The sequence below is a fragment of the Anser brachyrhynchus genome (assembly GCF_964034855.1).
Source record: "Anser brachyrhynchus genome assembly, chromosome: Z".
NCBI lineage: Eukaryota > Metazoa > Chordata > Aves > Anseriformes > Anatidae > Anser > Anser brachyrhynchus.
In genome coordinates, this window is record NC_137697.1 from 5,916,618 (window position 1) to 5,936,330 (window position 19,713).

General features: G+C 62.6%; 1 protein-coding gene across 2 annotated transcripts; it reads left to right on the top strand.

The window, feature by feature from the left end:
- Nucleotides 1-142: 142 nt before the first annotated feature.
- PHF24 (PHD finger protein 24) lies at nt 143-8,519 on the top strand. Of its 2 annotated transcripts, none has more exons than XM_080574658.1 (8): nt 143-590; nt 4,541-4,913; nt 5,638-5,823; nt 6,332-6,410; nt 6,627-6,829; nt 6,972-7,138; nt 7,222-7,323; nt 7,438-8,519. In XM_080574658.1, exons 2-8 carry the CDS (start codon nt 4,545-4,547, stop codon nt 7,532-7,534), a joined length of 1,203 nt encoding a protein of 400 aa, XP_080430784.1. In that variant the 5' UTR covers nt 143-590; nt 4,541-4,544; the 3' UTR covers nt 7,535-8,519. The 2 variants fall into 2 exon arrangements, with proteins under 2 accessions (XP_080430784.1, XP_080430785.1); XM_080574659.1 differs by having other exon boundaries at nt 7,504-8,519.
- Nucleotides 8,520-19,713: the final 11,194 nt, after the last annotated feature.

Genomic DNA, 19,713 nt, shown 5'->3' on the forward strand with positions numbered 1-19,713 from the left:
GGTGCAGGGAAGACCCTGACTTTGGGCAGGGGAGCTCTCTGATCCTCCACACCCATGCAACCCGAGCTCCGTAGTCCTTGAGGTTGTCTCTAAGAAAAGCAGCTCGGCCTCGGGGCCAGAGCAGATGCAGGGAAAGCTTTTATTGGTATCTCCCAGCCAACGTCAGCCCGGTTAAAAAAAAAATTGCTTCATCTCTCGGAGAGCTGTTTAACACGGCTCAGGCAGCAATTGGTACAGGGACAGCAAACCAGGCTGCATCTGCTCAGCCCCAGTCACAAGCTCCCTGCTTCCTCCGTGTGTGTGTGTGTGTGTGAGTGAGCGTGCGTGTGTGTGTGTGTGTGTGCGCGCTAGACACAGGCATCCGCTCCCAGCATCTCGCCGTCTCCTGCATCCTCCAGCAGCGAGCGTGCGGCTCTGGCTCCCCGCGTCCCAGCCTCGCCGCTGTCTCCCCCGGCGGGGATTTGCGCGTGGGGCGCGGGATGCGGTGAGCACCCGCGGGACCAGAGGAGGTGGTGGCCGGGAGCAGCTGCCATGGGCATCGCGTGGGAAGCTTTCTAGGGCTCGTGCTCCCAAGCAGGACCCTGATCCTGGTAAGTGGATTTTTTTTTTAATTTTTTTTTTATTTTTTTGCTGCCGCTGCTGCTTCACCCGGTGCGTGGCGTGGGCTGGACCCCTTGGGTGGGTCACCCTGGGGTCCTGGTGCCAGGGAGGGTGATGATCCTGGGATGGGGTGCCTGGGATGGAGTGGGGGTGTGGATGGTGGAGGGTCCTGCGCAGGTGTCGGGGTCCTGATGTGGGTGCTGGGGAGGGAGACGAGGAGGAGAAGTGGGGAGCTGGGCGGGAGCTGTGTCTGCTGCAGGGGAAGGGACTCTGCTGTCACGGCATTTTCAGCCCCCTCTGGGAGATGGAAACGTGCGACACACCTATAAAATCAGCCATGGTGCGGCAGGACGGGCAGCCGGATCCCGCAGGGAGAGCAGCCGCTGGCTGGGTGTCCCCAGGAGGGGGGCACAGCACAGCTGGGGCTTTGCTCACCTCCCCCAGACCTCCCCACCATGCTCCTGCGCCCCTGCAGAGGGTGGGGAGGGTACCACCAGCATCGGATGCCACCGACCCCTCTGTCCTGCTGCAACGGGGTCACCTCCCAGCAGCAGCCCCGGCAGTGTCCTGGTCCCAGCACGTGTCATCCGACAAGGAGAGGGGACAAGGGGGTGCTGCTGGAACCCTCTGGGGACCCCCCCGGCTGCCCCAGTCAGCTCAGGGGGGTGGGATGCAGGGTGCCCTGGCAGGCAGCGGCGGGCAGGGCTGTGCCAGAGCTGCGTTGACTCCTCCCAGCTCTGCTCAGCGCCCTTCAGACCAAGCTGCCGTGGGTCCTGGGGTCCCCAGGGTGTCAGCACCCCATTGGCACTCCATCCCTAATTCTGCCCCGCACAGGGCAGCGGCCCCAGGACTCTCGTGGGCACGGTGCTGGGGGTAAAACCACAAAGAGCCTCGTGAGGGCAGGGAGCTGGCCTGGCCCATGGGAGCCAGCACGGGGCAGGGGGGGCAGGTGCATCTTTCCTCAACAGCCAGGAGCTGGGGGGGCAGGGGGGGGGGGTCCTTCTCCTTCACACCCCTGCTGCATCCCCTTGAGGATGGGTACAAGGTGTACCAAGGACCCTGCTCGTGGCTGCACCAGACCAAGCGCACGCTGGCCGTCGTTTTGCCCAGGGAGCTGCTGCAGCATCCCACCCCACACCCAAAGCCTGCACCCACCGCCCCTGCAGCAGCCCCCCAGCACCCACAGCCACCTCCAACCCCCCCGCCAGGCCGTAACACCCGCCCCACGCTCCCAGCCGTGCCGTAACACATCCACCCGCAGCCGTTCCCCGAAGCATCCATCCCGTGCTCCCAGCCACCACAACACCCACACCGCGCCGTGCCGCACCCACCCACGGCCACCCTCGCCCCTGCGTACAGCCAATGCTGGCACCCCCAGCGGTGCCTCCGTGCTGGCCAGCAGCCCCATCCCAACCGTGCCTCAGTTTCCCCACGCAGAGAGCCCCGTGGGGCTGGGAAGGATGAGCCTTCGGTGCCAGGAGGATGAAGTGCTTCCTGGCTGTGTTTTGCTCCAGAGATGAAGCAGCAAGAAGCATTTCTCTTCAGAAGAGCGCAGGGAAGTGGGGCAGCCCAGGGGAATGAGGCAGGACGTAGATGAGCAGGGCAAGGGAAGGGAAGAGGGGAAGATGCCCACGACCGCTGTGATAGCCCCTGGCAGGGCTTGGTGGGGCCGAGTGTTTGCAGCCAGCTCCGTCCCAGCTTTATCTCGTTGATGGGAGAAACCTAAAAGTAGGCCCTGTGTTTGTGCCAAGGTGAGCAGGGTGGTGACACCAGATCCCGGACCTCTGGGTGCCCTGGAGGGCAGCCGCTAATAGCGAATGGAGCCGGAGTCCCTCGGGGACACGTGGGGACACAGGAGGTGGCGAGCAGGATGCGGCCATGGTGGGGGCAGCAGGGAGCTGGGCTGCTATGGGCAGGGGTGCCCCTGGTCCCCCTGCATCCAGAGGCCACCAGGAGAGGAGGGGACACCCAGAGCCTCACGGCCAGACCAGGAGCCCCAGGCTGGGGCGAGGCTCTGTGTGGGGGTGATGTGCGTGTTCCCCCCCCCCCCCCCCCGGCACATCCTGGGGGGTTTCTGGGGAGAGCAATGCAGCACTGAGGTATCTGGGGAGCTTTGGGCCTGGGTCTGGATGGGTGGTGGAGGAAGGGGTGAAGCCGTTCAGCCCCTAGATGTGCAGGCATCCTGCGCCAGGATGAGGGAGAGGGGCAAAAACCCTGCAGAGGGGCAAAGGTGGGTTGCAAAGGGCCCAGCCATGCAGGGAGGCCAGCAGGGCTGAGAACAGACACAAGCCATGACAGGAGTGTGACAGCCTCTAGACTTAGTGGTGGCCACACAGCAGCTGGTGACAGGGGACACGTAAGGTGGCCTTGGTAGAGGGCTGTCACTAAGGGCTGGAGGCAGGGAGGTGGGCTGGGACCCTCCAGGTCTACTGCCGTGCTGGGGATCAGGAACACCAGTGCAGCTGCTGGGGAGACTGTTGCACAGCGAGCTGAGGCTCTCCTCTCTTTTGGCTCTTCTCCACGTGCCCAACCCCTCTGCAGCCTCTCCTCCCCGCTTCCTTGGGCAGGGTGAGGCCAGGATCTGGGGACCCTCGGTGACACAGGGACCTACGAAGGCAGGTCGTGATGCTGGGGGGGTTCTACCTGCTGTGCCCCCCAGCTCAGCAGCCTACAGGCAGAGTGAAATAACGCTGCCCAGAAAAATGCTGAACCTACCCATGCCCATTGGGCTCCTGAGCCTCCCAGGTGGGGGGTGACCGTGCTGCGAGGAGGCAGGGACACCCAGGTGTCTTCCCCCCCACCGGCACAGCCGCAGCGATGCTGCTGCGATGGCTTGGACACGTGCCTCCAGCTCACCCCCGCTCCCACCTTTGCTGCGCCGGGTGCCAGCCCCAAGTTGTGTGCAAGGACCCGGGGTGCAAATACCCCTGCCCACGCCCGCACACTGCCAAGGGGCGTGCCAAGCCCGCAGCGTGGCTCCCGGTGGGGCACACGCGTGTGTCCCTGCAGGCGGGACGGGGCCCACGTGTTGCACACCCGGCGCCGCGCGTGGGCATGTGTGCGCAGATGGTCCCGCGGGTGGCGGGGCCGGGAAGCCGCATGCGTGCGAGTGTACGCAGTGGTGTTTGGGTTTGCACACCCATGTGCGTGCACTTGAACAGGGCTGGCGTAGCAGGGGCTGGCTGGGTGTGAGAGTGGGGCTGTGCGTATGCTGTGTGGCTGCTCTGGCACAGACATGACCCAGAGCTGCTGTCGGCCCGCACACCCTGCTCCGATGTAGGGCAGCTGTAATTACTGCACCAAGGCTCCCTGCTGCAGCACTGGGGCCTCCTGCAGCTACGAAATCCCTGTGTGCACGTGTGGTGCTAATTAATCCCGCTCCCCCGGGGACTTCCCTGCCTCCTGGCACGCCGCAGAGGCTGGAGGGGCTGGGAGATGGCTGCACTGATGTGCCCCCCTCATCGCTGTCACCAAGTGCCGGGTGAAGAGAAATTCAGGGAAGGTGGGAGAACCACCACCAGCTCTGCAGAACCAGCACCCAGCCCTGAGCAGATCTGCTGGGAGGACACATCTCACCGTTGGCTGGCCTAAGAGGTTCTCTCGTGTGGATGCAAGCAAGGGGCAGGGTCACAGCTGGTCCCAGCCTTCTGGGATCCACTGGTCTGGTGTGGGAAGGGCCTGGAAGCATTTCTGGTTAAGCTGGAGCCTGAAGAGCTGGGATGGGTGAGGCAGCATGCCCCCAACACTCAGACCCTCTGTGGCCAGGCCCCCACATGGGTTTAGGTCCATCTCCCCACGGCCACCACTGCAGCACTGCTCCCCGCGTGGCTGTCACACAGCCATCGGAACACAGTTTTGGGGCCAGCAACTTGGCTCGATGGTGCAGCAGCTGCGTGCAGCATTGCACCTAAAGACCTCAGCGCCTTCCCTCCCCTTGCAGAGCCATGGGGGTGCTGATGTCGAGGCGGCAGACGGTGGAGAAGGTGCAGAAGGTCAGCTTGGCCGTGTCAGCCTTCAAAGACGGGCTGCGGGAGCAGCCAGCGGCGCGGCGGAGGGGGGAGGCTGGGGGCACGCGCCGAGGGACGCTGGAGCAGACGGTGCAAGAGGGAGAGGAGGAAGCACCCGCGGGGCCCTCGCAGCCGGAGGAGGGCAGCGCCAGCAAGGCCGCGTGGGAGCGGCTGCGGGATGGCCGGGGTGTGGAGCCGGAGGAGTTCGACCGAGCCAACAGGTTCACGCCGCCCGCCTTCATCCGGCCGCAGCGGGAGCTGCACGACGACGAGCCTCCAGACATCAGCCTGGAGCAGCGGGAGCAGGCGAGCAGCTGAGCGTGGGGCTGGGGTGGGAGGGATGAGGCTGGGGCTGGGGACGTGAAGGGGGTCTGCAAGCATCCACAATGCTCACCAGGCAGTGACAGCCTCCTCGGAGCAAGGTGTTGGCCACCAGGGGCCGGAGGCAGGAGCCCGGCTCTGCGTGTTTGTCCATGCAAGCCCTATGGACCAGCCTGGCCATCCACTCCTACAGCCCTCACAGCCCAGCTGATCTACAGCCCCATAGCTCATCCAAGCACACCTGTGATCCTACAGCCCACCCACAGCTTCAACCCTACCCAACCAACCACCCACAACTACAAGCCCGCATCCCAGCCAACCTACAACCTTGCAGCTTCTCTGCCCATGCCTACAACCAGCCAAAACACACGTCAGAACTTCCGTCCACCCACACCGCCAGCCCTGTAGTCCAGCTAGCAGCGGACGGACTGTGCATGGACACAGCCCATCCGTACATATGGCCCTGCAGCCATATCCATTCACCTTCCTATGGATCCATGCCCACTCCTCTAACCCTACCTGTCCAGCAAGCCAGCCATGACCCCACCACCCACCTGCTGACTGTGCCACCACCCCAAAAACCTTCCCTCCCATCCCCTTGGCACCCCTACACCCGTCCCCACCTGCGATGTGGTGGCCCCCTGTTGGGGAGCACCCACGCTGCCTCTCCGAGCAGGGTGCTGAGCCGCAGCTGCCCATCGCTCCGCAGATCCTCAACGATGAGATGTGCGAGATCTGCGAGGTGTGGACAGCCGAGAGCCTCTTCCCCTGCCGCGTCTGCAGCCGGGTGTACCACGACGGCTGCCTGCGCCGCATGGGCTACCTGCAGAACGACAGCGCCGTGGAGGTGACAGAGACCGCGCACACCGAGACCGGCTGGAGCTGCTACTACTGCGTGAGTGCCCGTAGCAGACACCAGCGGGGTCCCATGTCGTGGCCTGCTCCAGCGTGCTGGGGCTCCTGATGCTCCTCAGCTCCTGCCATCCATCCTGACAGGGAGCCACCAGGGGATTGGAATGTCTACAGGAAAGATGGGGACGGACTCCCTTGTCATGGGGTGGAGTGGTAGGACAAGGGGCAATGGCTTTAAAGTAAAAGAGGGGAGATTTAGATTAGAAATTTGGAAGAAACTCTTTATTTTGAGGGTGATGAGGCCCTGGCACAGGCTGCCCAGAGAAGCTGTGGCTGCCCCATCCCTGGCAGCGCTCAAGGCCAGGCTGGGTGGGGCTGTGGGCAGCCTGGGCTGGTGGGAGGTGTCACTGCCTATGACAGGAGGGTTGGAGCTAGATGGTCTTTAAGGTCCCTTCCAACCCAAACTGTTCTGTGATTCTATGACACTGGCCCCTCCCCACCTCCCCACAGCGGCCATATGCTAACGCCCACCCCCCGTCTTCCCCCTCTAGGACAACCTCAATCTCCTGTTGACGGAGGAGGAGATGTACAGCCTGATGGAGACTTTGCGGCAGTGCAAGATCATTCCAGGTGCGCACCCTCCCCATGAGCCCTCCCTCACCCCTCATGCAGCCCTTGGGCTGAGGGTGTCACCGCTGCCCTCGCCAGCAGAAGGTAAAAGCTCTGCTAAGGGCAACAGCCTTGGGTCCCCCGTAGCGGTCGAGGAAGCAGGGGAAGGTGGGAGGGACGCATGGGACTCCCAGGGGGAAGGCTGGTGGAAGGGATGCCCCAAACCTGCCCCCGCAGACACCTGCCTGACGCTGGACGACTTCCTGCACTACAAGCACCTGGTGCACAAGCAGCAGTTTGAGCAGCCCATGGGGGAGGCGCAGGAGGAGCGGGCCACCCTGCAGTTCTCCGCCCTGGACCCCGACAAGAAGGGGCACGTCGAGTGGCCGGACTTCCTCTCCCACGAGTCCATCCAGCTGCTGCAGAAACTCCGGCCGCAGGTATGGCCGCAGTGACGGGGCTGGGGTATCCACTGTAACTCTCTTGTGACCCCGCGGCTTTGCTCAGATCTTCCCCGGTCGGTGAAGGGGGTCCCAAGACCTGGGCATGGGTGTTCCCTGTTCTGTTCTTCGCCCCCCCCAGAACTCCCTGCTGCGGCTGCTGACGGCGAAGGAGCGCGAGCGGGCACGCGCGGCCTTCCTGGCGCTGGACCAGGACAACGACGGCTTCATCGTGGAGAGCGAGTGCCACAAGGCGCGGCACGCCTGGTTCCGCAAGCACCAGAAGGAGACGCCGTCCTGCAACGTCAGGTACGGGGGCACCCACGGAGGGGCAAACCGCGGTGTGGGAAGGGGCCGCGGGGATGAACGGCGCCCTGCCTCCCTCCCTGCAGCATCAGCCACGTCGGGCCCATGTCGGAGAGCAGCCCCGCCAGCAGCGCCAGCGCCAAGAGCCAGGAGAAGACGCTGCTGGCCGCGGAGCAGGAGGACGCCCGGTGAGGGGGCAGCGCCGGGGGGGCGGCGGCGGGCGGGGTGATGGGGTGGGCACCCCCAATGCCTCCCCACGCGGGGGGGGGGGCTGTTTTGGGGTGACGGCATCTGCCCCGCAGGCGCGTCGACTGGCCCGGCTTCCTGCGGGACAACGTCGCCTACATCCTGGCCGCCCGTCCCAACAGCGCCGCCGTCCACCTGCAGCCGCCCGCCTAGCGCCCGTCCCGCCCGTCCCGTCCCGCCCGCCCCGGCGCCATCTTGGCCGGCGACGCCTTCCCCCACGGGGCGGGGGAAGAGCCCCGTTGCCACGGCAACCCGCCCCGCAACATCCCATTGGCTGAGGGAAGCCCTGCTCACTTCGCCCCGCCCGCCAATCCCGCGCGGCTCCCCGCTGCTTGCCTGGGGGGGAGCCAGCTGCTGATTGGCTGGCGGGGGAGAAGACGCTCTGCTTCTCCCCCTGCCTCCGCGTCGGATTGGCTGGGAGGGATGGGTGGTGGGCTGCGATTGGGTGAGGGAGGCTCGAGCAGGTGCAGCCCTGGAGAGCTCTGATTGGCTGGGGGGAGGCAGGGCAGGACCTTGGTGCCCTGGAGGCCCCGGAGGAGGCTGGAGGTCCCTGGAGGCGCTGGGTGCAGAGGCTCCGTGCTGGGGGGAGGCCGTCCCCGCCCTGCCCCACCGCCTCACGTCCCTGCGGCCCCCAGGGAGCCGCCAGCCGCCGGGAGCTGCTGCCCATCTCCTGCAGCCTTGGGAGCGCCCAAGGGGATGGATGGGTTCCTCCGTCCTCCCTCCGCAGGCTCGCAGGGCAGGGGCGAGGCAGGAGGCCACGAGGCAGGGGGGAGGCGCAGAGGAGCTGGGTCCCCTGCAAGCCTCGCCCCTCCACACCCCCTGCATGGAGGCCAGGACCTCCGACCCACACCCACGGCAGCGCCATGGCCTCATCTCCACCTCCCCCTGCCCAAGCCAGGGCACCGCTCCCCGCTGCAGGGACTCCCTCCCTTGCAAGCTGTGAGACCATCTCGGAGCTTCCGGCCGTATAGCGAGGCCGGGAGATGCGGCAGCACCATGGGGGCATTTCGGGGGCTGGGTCCGAGGTGGGGCGCGGGCGGGCTGGAGCCGTGGCTGGAATGAGCAAGCCACCAGGGACGGGGCGTCGCAGCCTCCACGCTGTACTGGGAAGTGTCCATTAAACAGCTGTGTCCAACCACCCTCTGGCTGCTGATGGTATGAGGCACGCGCCGCAGACACAGATGGCAAGTGGTGCCCACCTGCCTTCTACCCGGGAGTTTTTTGGGGACCCCACTGCTGCCCGATGGAGGCCGTGAGCAGGCAGAGGGAGAGCCCTGAGCAGCAGTGAAGGCTTGGTGCTGAGAGCAGGCTGTTTGCAGCGGCTCTGGGAAACCTGAAATAACCCCAGAGAGACACAAAGTGCACCCTGGAGGTGTTTTAAGAATGGTGCCAAAGGCTGGAGGCTCTTCCAGTGCTAGCCACATCCCTGGAGCATCCAGGGAAAGCTGCTGGTGGCACTTGGTCTGCAGGAACCAGGCTGCCAGCAAAGGAGGCTCGCCTGCCCAGGTGGCTTTCCTGCAGCCTGTCCCCATGGCTGCAATTCCTGTCGGAGGAGCTGCCGCTGGGTCCAGACCATGGTGGTGCTCTCCAGTCGACCCCACAGAGAAAATCCATTGCCTGAAGGAAGAGGATGGTGGAAGGAGGAAGGAGCTGGTGGGTGGTTTGGGCGCCTGAAGCCAGGATGCGGCAGGCGGGCGATGCTGCACTCTCCTGGGGAGATGCTGGTAACTGCTGCTGGAGCTGCAGAGAGCTGGGGCAGAGAACAGGTCTTGGGGGTCCTCGGGGTGCAGCACCCTCTGCCAGCACCCCAAATCCATACTCTGCAGGATCCAAGCAGGGGAGCAGGTCATGGGCCAGGTCTGGTCTCTGAAACAACATGTGAAATGTGCATGGGGGCTCTTTTCCTTTTTGTTCCCCCCACCCCACCCCCCCTTGCTCTCCAGTCCCTGGGACACCCCAGGACAGGTAGGTCTGTCCCCAGACCACCCTGCCACTGCAGCTGTGCAGTGCCACGACAGAGCCAGCCCCACTCTGCTCCCAGCCCTTCCCCGTGCCTGGGGACAAGGCACAGAGGCATTCCCAGCCCCATCGTCCCCCTGCCACCCCTCTGCAGCAGCCTGGCATCCCTGCCAGGCCACGTGGCCTGCTGCTGTCCCCAGGGAGCTTGCTAATGAGGGACGCAGGTGGCCGGGCTGGCCCACGTCCTGCAGGGCTCTGCTGTCACCACCCAGTGTGCACGCGGTGCCGCAGCTGCAGGTCCCCAGCCAGGGGCTGAGCACGTCCCCAGCCAGCCGGCACAGTGTGGACAGCGCACAGGGTGCTGCCGTGGCATCTGCCACCTTCTGCTCAGCCAAGACTGGTGAGCTCAGCCTGGTTGTGGTTGGGAATGTGTCCCTCTCCCCAAAAAAGCTTCAACACTGGGCAGCCTGCCTCCAAAATGCTGCTGCAAACCTCTCCCAGACGCTGGTGTGAAGCATGACAGGTCCCATAGCCTCAGATCAAAGGATGGGGATGCTCTGGAGGGATTTAAGGCTGGAGCAGGAACGGCCCAGCCCCAAGGACCCTGCTCCCACTCCTCCCTCTTGCCCAGACCCTGGCAAGAAGGAAATCCCAGGGTGATAAACTCATTTTACTGGAGGTGTTGAAATAGTCCATGGGTCCATCACCCCAGGTCCCTCACTACCACAGGGTGCTGTGCCATGGGTGCTGTGCTTCTCGTCAGACACCTCACGGGGGGTTCTCTCAGCCCCAGAGCCCCAGGAGAAGGTCGCACATCCTGCAGCGCTGTGCACCCAGGTTTCATTGCCCAGCCCGGGGTGTCCCCGCTGTCCCAGGGGACGCCGCTGCAAAGGTGCAGGAGGTTGCACCCTCTGCTGGATGCACAGCTATTGCACAAGGAGGCAAAGCCGCCCCAGAAATCTCTGCTTGTGGGGAAGACGGGTGCTTGGTTTTGCACCCCGGGGTGCAGGAGAGCATCCTTATCCAAGCTTGGGCATCTGCGGGCTCAGCATGGCCCCGAGGCTTCCCTGGACATGCCCAGGTGCCATCAGGTCTGGAGCAATGGCGAGATGACCGCAGTGCGCCCCACACCGGAGCCAGCCACCCACTGGGGACGTGTGGCAAGCTGTGCAGGCATGGGCAGACAGAGGTGACCTAGCAGGATGAGACAGCGTCACCATGAGTGGTGGCACCAGGTCATCGCTGAGGCACGACAGTGAGATGTCCAAGTCTCACCCCGTCTCTGCCAAGGGATGGTCAGTGGCGACCAGGAGGAAAAACGGGCTGTCTCTGGGCAGCGTCTGCCAGTGACAGCAGTGGTGACAGCTCCTGGAGGCGCTGCTACCCTGGCAGCCCCACCATCAATCCCTCCAAGGCCAGAGCAGGAGTGACCGAGCCGAGCAGGGACAAGTGTCTCAGCTCCACTGTCCCCCCAGCAGCACCCCGAGAGTGGACAATTCAGGACCAGAGCCCTCTAGGGGGGCCTCCATGAGGCCTTGGGGGGCAGAAGGAGCTGGGATGGGTTGCGAGGGGCCATAGGAAGCCCCGCCAGCCCCAGGCAGAGAGGTGGCCGCACGGTGTCGCCCCTGCTCCGCGCTGCGGGCGCACGGTGGCACTCGGGGACCTGCGCGCATCCCCGGCGGTCCCACCAGGGATGGGGACACGGCCTGGCGTGGTGGCAGGGGACGAGAGGTCCCTGCTGTCCCCTGTCCAGGGCTGGGGCTTGGGGACAGCAGGGACAGCCCAGCCCAGAGCCCCCCCACTGGTGCTACAGCCGTCGGAGCATGCAGAGATGAGGGATGCGGGGGCTTCTCTCCATCCTCATTTTGTAGGGGTGTTTGCAACCCCCTTCTCCTCCTGCCCCAAACAGCCAGACCCCATCTACTCTGCCCCATCGCATCCTCCTGCAGGTCCCCCCGTGCTGCCCGTGCTCTCTCTCCCCATACACACCGTGCCCAGGTCCCATCCTGTACCCATGCAAGGCCAATCCTGCCACCCTGCACAGGGAGCAAAGCCGCTTTTTTTCCTGTCAGCCCTCCTCAGGTGGCTCTGACACGGCAGGAGGCTGCCAGCCGCCTCCTTCTGTCCCCAGCACGCTCACTCCCACGGCCGTGCCATATGCGAGGACGCAGGAGGGGCCGCACGGTGCAAGGACAAGGGGATCACGGTGCGGCAGCGGGCTCGGCCAGCATCCTGCGCTCTGCTGGAGGCTGTGACTCATGCCGGCAGCCCACGCAGAGCCCCGGCAGGGTGTCCAGGTCCTCTCCTGCGTCAGCGTAGGGAGCAGCACGGGAACAGCAGAAGTGCTGGGTGCCTCTCTCCGTGCCCGCTGCGCCTTCCCACCCGCATCGCCCCGGCCCTGCAGGGGGACCAGGGGGTGGCACGGGGGACGGCGGCCGAAACGGAGGGAAGAGAAATGGCTTGGGGAACAGCAAAAGGCAGGTCCTGCTTTCCCATTTCAGCTGTGCAGACCCGAGCCCTGCTGCTGGCGTCAGAGCAGACGCTGATGGTCCCTCTGGAGAGCAAGGGCAGGCGGCTGTATGATGCCATGCCTGTCCCCTGACATGATCCCCAACATCCACACTGCATCTGGGATGTGCCCCTGGGCATGACAGCCAGCACATGTGGTCCCCTCTGTCCCCTGAGCCCTCACATTGTGGCAGCTCACAGCAGGAATGCAACAGGGACACTTGTGACAAGACATCAGCCCACAACTTATCTGGGAGCCCTATGGGGCTGAAGGAAACCCGGGTGGCCAGGGAGGGAGGAAGGCAGCCGGGGTACCTGGAAAGCATAGATCTGGCTCAGAGTCACCCCAGCAAGCCAGCCCTGGGCTGGGAATCAGCCAGGTTGGGAATCACATAGAGCCTGGTTTGGGTGACACGCACCCCACGCAGGAGGCAGGGCAGCAGAGTAGCCCCCAGCCTGCCCCGGCCCCCCACGCACCTATATGGGGCTGCCACAGCCCCTCTCTGCCAGCAGAGCGACGACAAGAGCAGAAAAGTGGGGGGGCACCTCCTGTTCAGCATGGGGCACCCCGATACCCAGCAGACAGCCAGGGACCAGCAGCAAAACGATCCGGGGGCTGGAGCGAGCGATCCGCGAGGAGCCGCACCCGACTATATCTGTCTCGCTTGGCTGAGTGATGACTAAGGGAGGGACACGAGAGCAGACTGCAAACCACCAGGCAGAGGAGGAATTATTTAGGCTGGAGTGTGGGGGTGGAGTGCAGGGGGGCTGGAAGGAGCTGGGCGGAGGGAGGAGGCTGGTGGGATGCTTTGGCAGCAGCCCCCTCCCTGGTCCGAGTACCAGGCCGGGGAGAAGCAACGCAAGATTTGGGGGATGGCATCCTGCAAGCTTCCCACATTTGGGGAGAAAATCCCTCCAGCCAAGAAGGGGGGTCCTGCCCTTCCCCAGACCCGCAGCCACCACCTCCCGCATGCTGGCGCGGAGACCTGCCGTGCCACAGAGCCAGCAAATTCCCTGCCAGAGGGACTTGTGTGTGGTGAAACGCCCCACAGCTGCCTGCACAGGGCAGCAGCAGGCGTGCACAGCCCCGTCCCTGCCCGGCCGAGGAGTGCAGGATGTTTGCAGGAGCTATTTCTACTCGCAGGTCACACCGCGCTGTCGCGGGCCAGCGGTGGGGACGGCTGCTGGGGGACAGCTGGGAGCTGGCCCTGCAAGAATTGACCCCGGCGCACACGAGGTGAATTTTTATCAGCGGGGAGAGGAAGGAGGAAAAATGACCCCACTGTGTGGCATCTCTCCTGTACATGGGGAGCAGAGCCGAGGCACACGCATGCCCTTCAGCCCAGGAAGATGCTCGCAAGGGGAGAATCATTTCTAACCCCAAAACCCCAGTGATTTGCAGCCAGGAGTGCCTCAAGGGGGTAACAAGATCTTTGGCTCCCTTTAATGGTGCAGATGAGTGGCAGAGTTGAAATGAGCACAAGATGGTCAGGGAGGGCAGATGAGGTTGCGTATGGGCTCCATTAGTTGACCATCTACAGGCTACAAGAACAGGACTGTGGTCCAGGAGAGGAAATTAAGTAAAGGGATATAACTCAGTGCCTGCCAGCGTGATTTCATGCCTGTGTGTTCAACAACAATGTCAAATAATCCTGGTTTCTTTATCTGATGACTTCATAAATCCGGTTAATAAAACACTGCTGCAGAGGTACCAGGCTGCTGTCAGGCCATCCATCTCTTCAGCACCCTAACCGCGTTATGGGGATGAATTGATCAATGCTGGGGAAGTGCCACAAGGCCAGCAGCTGGCCGGGAGCCAGCCTGGGGACTGCCGGGCATCATCCCAGCTCCCAGGGGCAGCGACACCTCTGCAACCACCAGGTCCCCTCTGGCCCAGCATGGGTGACGTGCCGTGCCTGGCAGGTCCCCAGGCTGGCAGCAAGGGGGGACTCTGAGACCACGGCATCACCTCGGCTTCATCTCCGGTCGCCTCATCCTCAGAGCATCTTGACATCCTCTTCCGACAGCCTCGGCGTAGCCTGGCAACAGCGGTACCGGCATGGCAACGTGGGTGCTGGAGGAGAGACAAAATGCCAGCGGATCCCCCTCGCCTTGGTCGGCTTCTGCTTCCTGGAGGCTCCGTGTCCCCGGGGACATCCAACGGGGGACAGCTGCTCCCCATCGCCTGGCATTGCATGAGATGAGTTGTGGGGTCTCAGCACGGGTCTGGCAGGTGCTGGCATCCCGGCAGGGAGCTGTGGAGGCACACACTGCTGGGGGACTGTGGGGGCTGATAGCGGGTGGGGAGGGCAGTGCGGGGGGGCTCCGGAAACACAGCTCCGGGGGGGCTCTGGGGCACACACCCCCTGTTTAGCGGCTGGGCAGGATTGAGCCTGGAGATGCAAACCCACCTGGTGGGGTGCAAGGAGGCAAAGCACAGCATGGTCCCCACATAGTGCTCCCCCATCACCCAGCTCTGTCCTTCCTCCAGCACCCCCAAGAGGTTTCAGAAGTCAGGTCTCTCGGTGGTGCCAGGGCTGGTCCCCTCCGTCCCCCCTGAGTGCACAGAGAAAACCCCAAATTCCTCCCCTACACCTCCCCGAGCACACACTTTGTTTAAGGATTGTACATGAGAGAACAAGGAAAGCAGACAGATTTTTTTTTTTTTTTCTGCATTATTTTGGGGCTGCCAAGGGCTTTTTCCGGCAGCAAACCCCTCCATCCACCACGGCAGGGGAGACACCAGGAGGACGTCACTGGGCTGCAGGCAGGGTCTGCAGCCAGAGCATCCCCTCCACGTGGCCGGAGACCCGGCACGGGGAGCGGCACAGTTACACAACGCCGTGCCAGGCAGGAGAGGCAGCGGGGCCGGCGGGGGTGCGCCAGCCCCCGGCGTGAATTCCCTGACGTGGCAAAACCTCTCCCGAAGCCCCCTCGCCACCCACCCGTGCACGCAGGCACGAGCCCACGCGCATACGCAGGCAGGCGCCCACGCACGCCTGCCTCTAAAGGAGAAGCCTCGCCGGTGGCAGCGCTGAAATAGCGACTTGCCTCATTCATGCGGCCTCCCCGGAAGCCGAGCGGGTGCAGGCAGCACGGGCGCAGGCAGGCATCTGCGCCAGACGCGCTCGCCCCCCAGGAAACCCCCCCGCAGTCGCCGCCTGCGGCACCCGGCTCCCGAACGCAGCGGGGTTCGCACACGCGCGCGCCTGTGCTCGCATGCAGACCTTTCCCAGGGCAGGGGGATTTGGGGATGAGGCAAATTTCACCTGCCACCCCTTCGTGGCGTGGCTGAATGCTCACACCTGCGCTTCCCAAGGGATGGAGGGCTCCTGTCGTGCTTTGGTCCCAAACGCCCGCAGCAGGGAGATGTCCCCTTAGCATGCACGGTGAGCAAACCCCCTCCCTGTGGCCAGAGGGGACCCTCCAAGCACAGGCACACGAGCGTGTCCCCAGCAAAGCTGAACCCCATCTCCTGCCACCGCGACACCGTCCTCTTCCTCACGCCGTTGGACTCCCCCAGGGTCACCCCCTGCAATGGGGTGACACTCACCATTGCCACCCCCAAAAGAGGCTGTCCCTCCTGTCACCACTGCAGACAGGTATCCCAGGGCTCCTGGGGTCTCACGTTGTGACACGTGTGTGATGTGTGCAAGCATGGCATGGCATGTAAATGTGACCAGGCACATGCAGCACACGTGGCACGTTGGCAGGGCACATGCATGGCGTGTAGCACAGGCATGGCACATGTATCTGCGTGACGTGCAACGTGTGAATGCCACGGGGCATGTGATGCATATATGCATGCACACGCGTGGCACAAGCATGTGCTTTTCCTCCTGGAGGGGTCCAGAGCAGAGCATGCCCAGACCCTGTCCCTCCAGGACACCCTCGCAGGGGACCATGGCCTAAAACCTGAAATCTCCATTTCTAAGCTGGAAGGTTCTGGCCTGGGGTTATCGCCTCCGCAAGCACACCGCTTTGGGATGTGGTGGATCACGGCACGCTCTTTCACGCAACCGAGGGCACGTGCAACGCATGCACACATGTGCACACGTGGCGCATGGCTCTGCACTGGGGGTTCAGCACGCCCAGGGCACACATTTGGGGCACAGAGATGCCTGCACCCTGCCTGCCCCCCTGCATGACCCCACTCTCCCTGCGTCCTTACGTAACTCCAGCTGGGAGTGGGACAAGCCACCGCACTGCGCGGGGAGAGGGAGCGCGTTCAGCTCATTTCTTTTCCTAGAATAACTTCCTTTTTTTAAAAAAAAAAAAAAATCTTTTTTTTCCTTAAGCCCGGGGAAGTGCCCGAGAAAACATCCCATCTCCACCACCCGCCCCCTCACCAGCAGGCTCCCAGCAGCACCCGGCACCGCGGTTCAGCGCCAGCACAGCATGCGGCAATGCAGGCACCGAGGGGTGCCTGGAGGGAGCAAAAGCACCCGGAGCCTGCACCCTGTCCCTCCCTCGGTGCATTTCCTTCCAATTTAACGCCTTTTTTTTGGTTTGTTTTTTTTTTTCCTTTTTGAGCTTATCCAGAATTTGAGACCAGCCCCGAGGACTTGCATTCATCCATATCGCCTTCCCCCTACGCCAGCGCGGGCTGTGCACATGCTGTTCCCCGGCCATGCAGCAGCGCCGGGGGTTGAGTGCCGTTTGAAGGACTGCACTTTGCCGAGGAGCAGACCTGCAATCGTCCCAGCGTGCAGCAGCTCCCCGGGGCCACGGGCAGCGCAGCCAACCTGCTTTGGGCACATTGAATGAGTTCTTGTTCCCCTTCAGCAGCGACAATTTCTCCTCCCCGCCTCCCTCCCACTCTTCCCCTCTGCTTTGGGCTGCACATTCAGTGCCGCTGCCCTTATTGAAGGCTGAGGCACAGGGGGAATTAGCTTTGAGGCTGGTTTTGCTCCAGCATTAATTTTCCCAGCCCTTTGCTGGGCAGAGATGCCACTGTTTGTTTGCTCCCTGTGAGAAAAATCTCAGATAATTTTCTTCAGACAGGATCTTCTGTGAAGCTACTTTATTCGCGATTGCAATGGCGGGCGTCCTGCCAATCAGGAGCGCATTTTTGTAAACAAATCATAACCTTTTATTCCCTATTACCCAATGCCTGATCACCTCCCCTGTTTCCTCATGGCTGAGTACTACAGGCTCACAAGCTACTCGACGCTCCTCTATACCATATATGTACTTTTTTTTTCTTCAGCCCTTTAATTTCCTCCTTTTTCCTTTTTTTTTTTTTTTTTTTCTCCTTTCTTATATTTTGAGAACGTGTGGTCTTTGTTTTACTGCTCTGACACTGCTCATCCTGTTTTTCTCAAGCTTCCACCTTATTTTGGAACAGTGAGGCCTTCTACTGTCCGCTTATCTACTTAGCATTTCTCCTTGTTATGACTACACAGCTACCTTGGAACACAGAAAATTAGTTCCCTACTGCAAAAACACAGCTTAGTTTCTCACACTCCCCAACCACACCATGCTGTAACTTTGGCTTCTTTGCTTGCTCTCTTTCAACAAATTGGAGAGCGGTGCTTGCCAAGGCTCCCTTTAACCTTAGCCCACTGCAGGCTGCCGGGCTTTGCCTTGTCCCCAGCCCAGCATGGGCACTGCACTCAAGATCCCCACAGCCAGGCAGCGAATGTCCAGCCAGAAACAGCCACGGCCAGCTTTATTGGGGTGCCTTGAGCTGCCTCCACCACCTTGAGCAACGAGATGTGGCTTTGGGAATTAACCCCCCCCCGCTCCAAATGTGGCCCCACAGCTGCCTGGATCTGTAGGGCCTCCACACCTTTGCATCCCCAGAGCATCCTAACCCTGATGAGCAATCCTGCGACTCAGAGGAGAGCTCGGGGCTCTCTTGGCTTTTGGGGTGTCCTCGAGGCAGCGTTACAGAGGGGGCTGTGGCAAGCGGGGGGCTGAGCCCTGCCATCAGACGAGCAGGAGCCTGATTCCATGCTGGGCAGCCACAGGAGGAGCAGGGCAGCAGGTTGTTGGATGCCTTCGAGGCAGCCTGGGCAAGATCCAAGCCCTTTTCCCTGAGGAGCAGGGCAACGCATCCAGCTAAAGCACCTGCAGCAAGCACCCGCTAGAGCTAGGGGCATCTCTGCCAGGCAGGACAGGGTGAACATGCCCAGATACCACGGTGGTGGTCACTCAGGGAGACCAGCTTAAGCAGAAAGCTCCAAAGACACCCTGGAAACTCCAAGGACTGCTGAGTCTCTGTCCCCAGCACATCACCTGCATCCCACAACGATCTCTGAGCAGCCACCTGCCGTCGGGCTGGGGCAGTCACAGGGTTTGGGAGGCAATGAAGATAATGAAGACAAGAATAAAATAAAAGCAAGCCAACCTGTTCTTTCAGAAAACTGCAGTTGGCAGCCAACCCCCAGGTCATTTTTTTTAAGAGGTCACACTTTGGTAACGCCACGGAGGCATTAAGCTTCCTACAGCAGTCAACTGGGCACCACTTTGAGCCCTGATGAACTAATAGATCTTGGCGCAATCAGCTCCATTTGGAAATTACTGATTAGATCCGCAGATACGCAAGAGGATGAGCATGAGATGGACACACTCCCAACAGACGCAGAGGTTTTGTCTAGCTCTGACACTATCCACCTCCAGCCATAACCCATCCCTGCTGGGAGCATCCGTGGTTAAAAACTAACTTGGAACCGGCCGCAGGAGAAAACACCAGGTGCCACAGCACTCTTCTGCTGAGGAAATCAGAGCAAGCACCAAATCAAGAGCTGGAAGCTGAAATGGAGCCAAGCCAAACGTCAGCACATGCTTCCCATGTGCAGATGGGTCCCCAGGGCTGACCGATGCCCTTCGGGCTCCTCAGCAAGGCTGGCCTCCCTGCTGGGGGTCCCCCCAAAAACACCGCAGCATTACCCCTGTTGCCCTCCCGTCCCACTCCCACATGTTCTGCCCTCTGGTTTTGGCTGCTCCACCAGAGTCTGGGCACAGGTGTGGGCACCAGAGGGGACAAGGTCCTCCCACACAGAGCCACTCGCATCTCCTCCGTGTGTCCGACACAGGAGCCCGAGGGGCTCACCACGGGGGGCTTGCCGCAGTCAGCCTAGGAAGAGAGGTCCAGCAGGGGCTGGGTGCCAGCACCGGCTGGGAACCGCTCGAGAATAGAGGCAGGAAAGGGGAAAAAAATAAAATTAAATAACCCAGCTGGCAGCACAGACACTGCCGGGAGAGGAAGCGGCAGGTTGAGCCGAGGACACGGCTCATTATGCCACCCCCGCGGGTGCACAGCGCGGAGCGGCCGGCTCCGCCGCCGGCAGTGCTGGCAGGGGGAGGCAGCGGCCGGCATCCTCGGCACCGATGGGCGAGGACGGATTAAACATCATCATTAGCGCTAATAGCGGCTTCCAGCCCCTTCCTCCTGCGTGCCCTCGGGAGACCGGGAAGGCTCTGATGAGATGCAGCGCCACAAGGACGTGGGAGAGGCTGCTGGAACAGGATCTTCTAGCGCTGTCGCCATCCTCAGAGGTTTTCAAGACCAGGCTGGATAAAGCCCTGAGCAATCCTCTCTGATCCCAAGGCTTTGAGCAGGGCTCTGGGCTAGAGACCTCCTGGGGACCCTTCCCACCTGAATTGTCCCAGTGCTCAGAGCCGGGCAGGCACAAACCTGCCTCATGTTGGGGCTCACAACACAGCTGGGGTTACAGGGGCTGGCAGAGCCACCCCTGCTGGGTGGCTTCCTCCAGGGACAGGCCAGGGGGTGGCTGAGCCCAGAGGAACAAGGTCCCCATGCCCTCAGGACCGTGGTCAGCTTGCAGGTAGGAGCTGCCCCCAAGCCCAATCTGGAAGGCAGAACCCCACCAACACCACCTTAGAGATGCAACACCCTC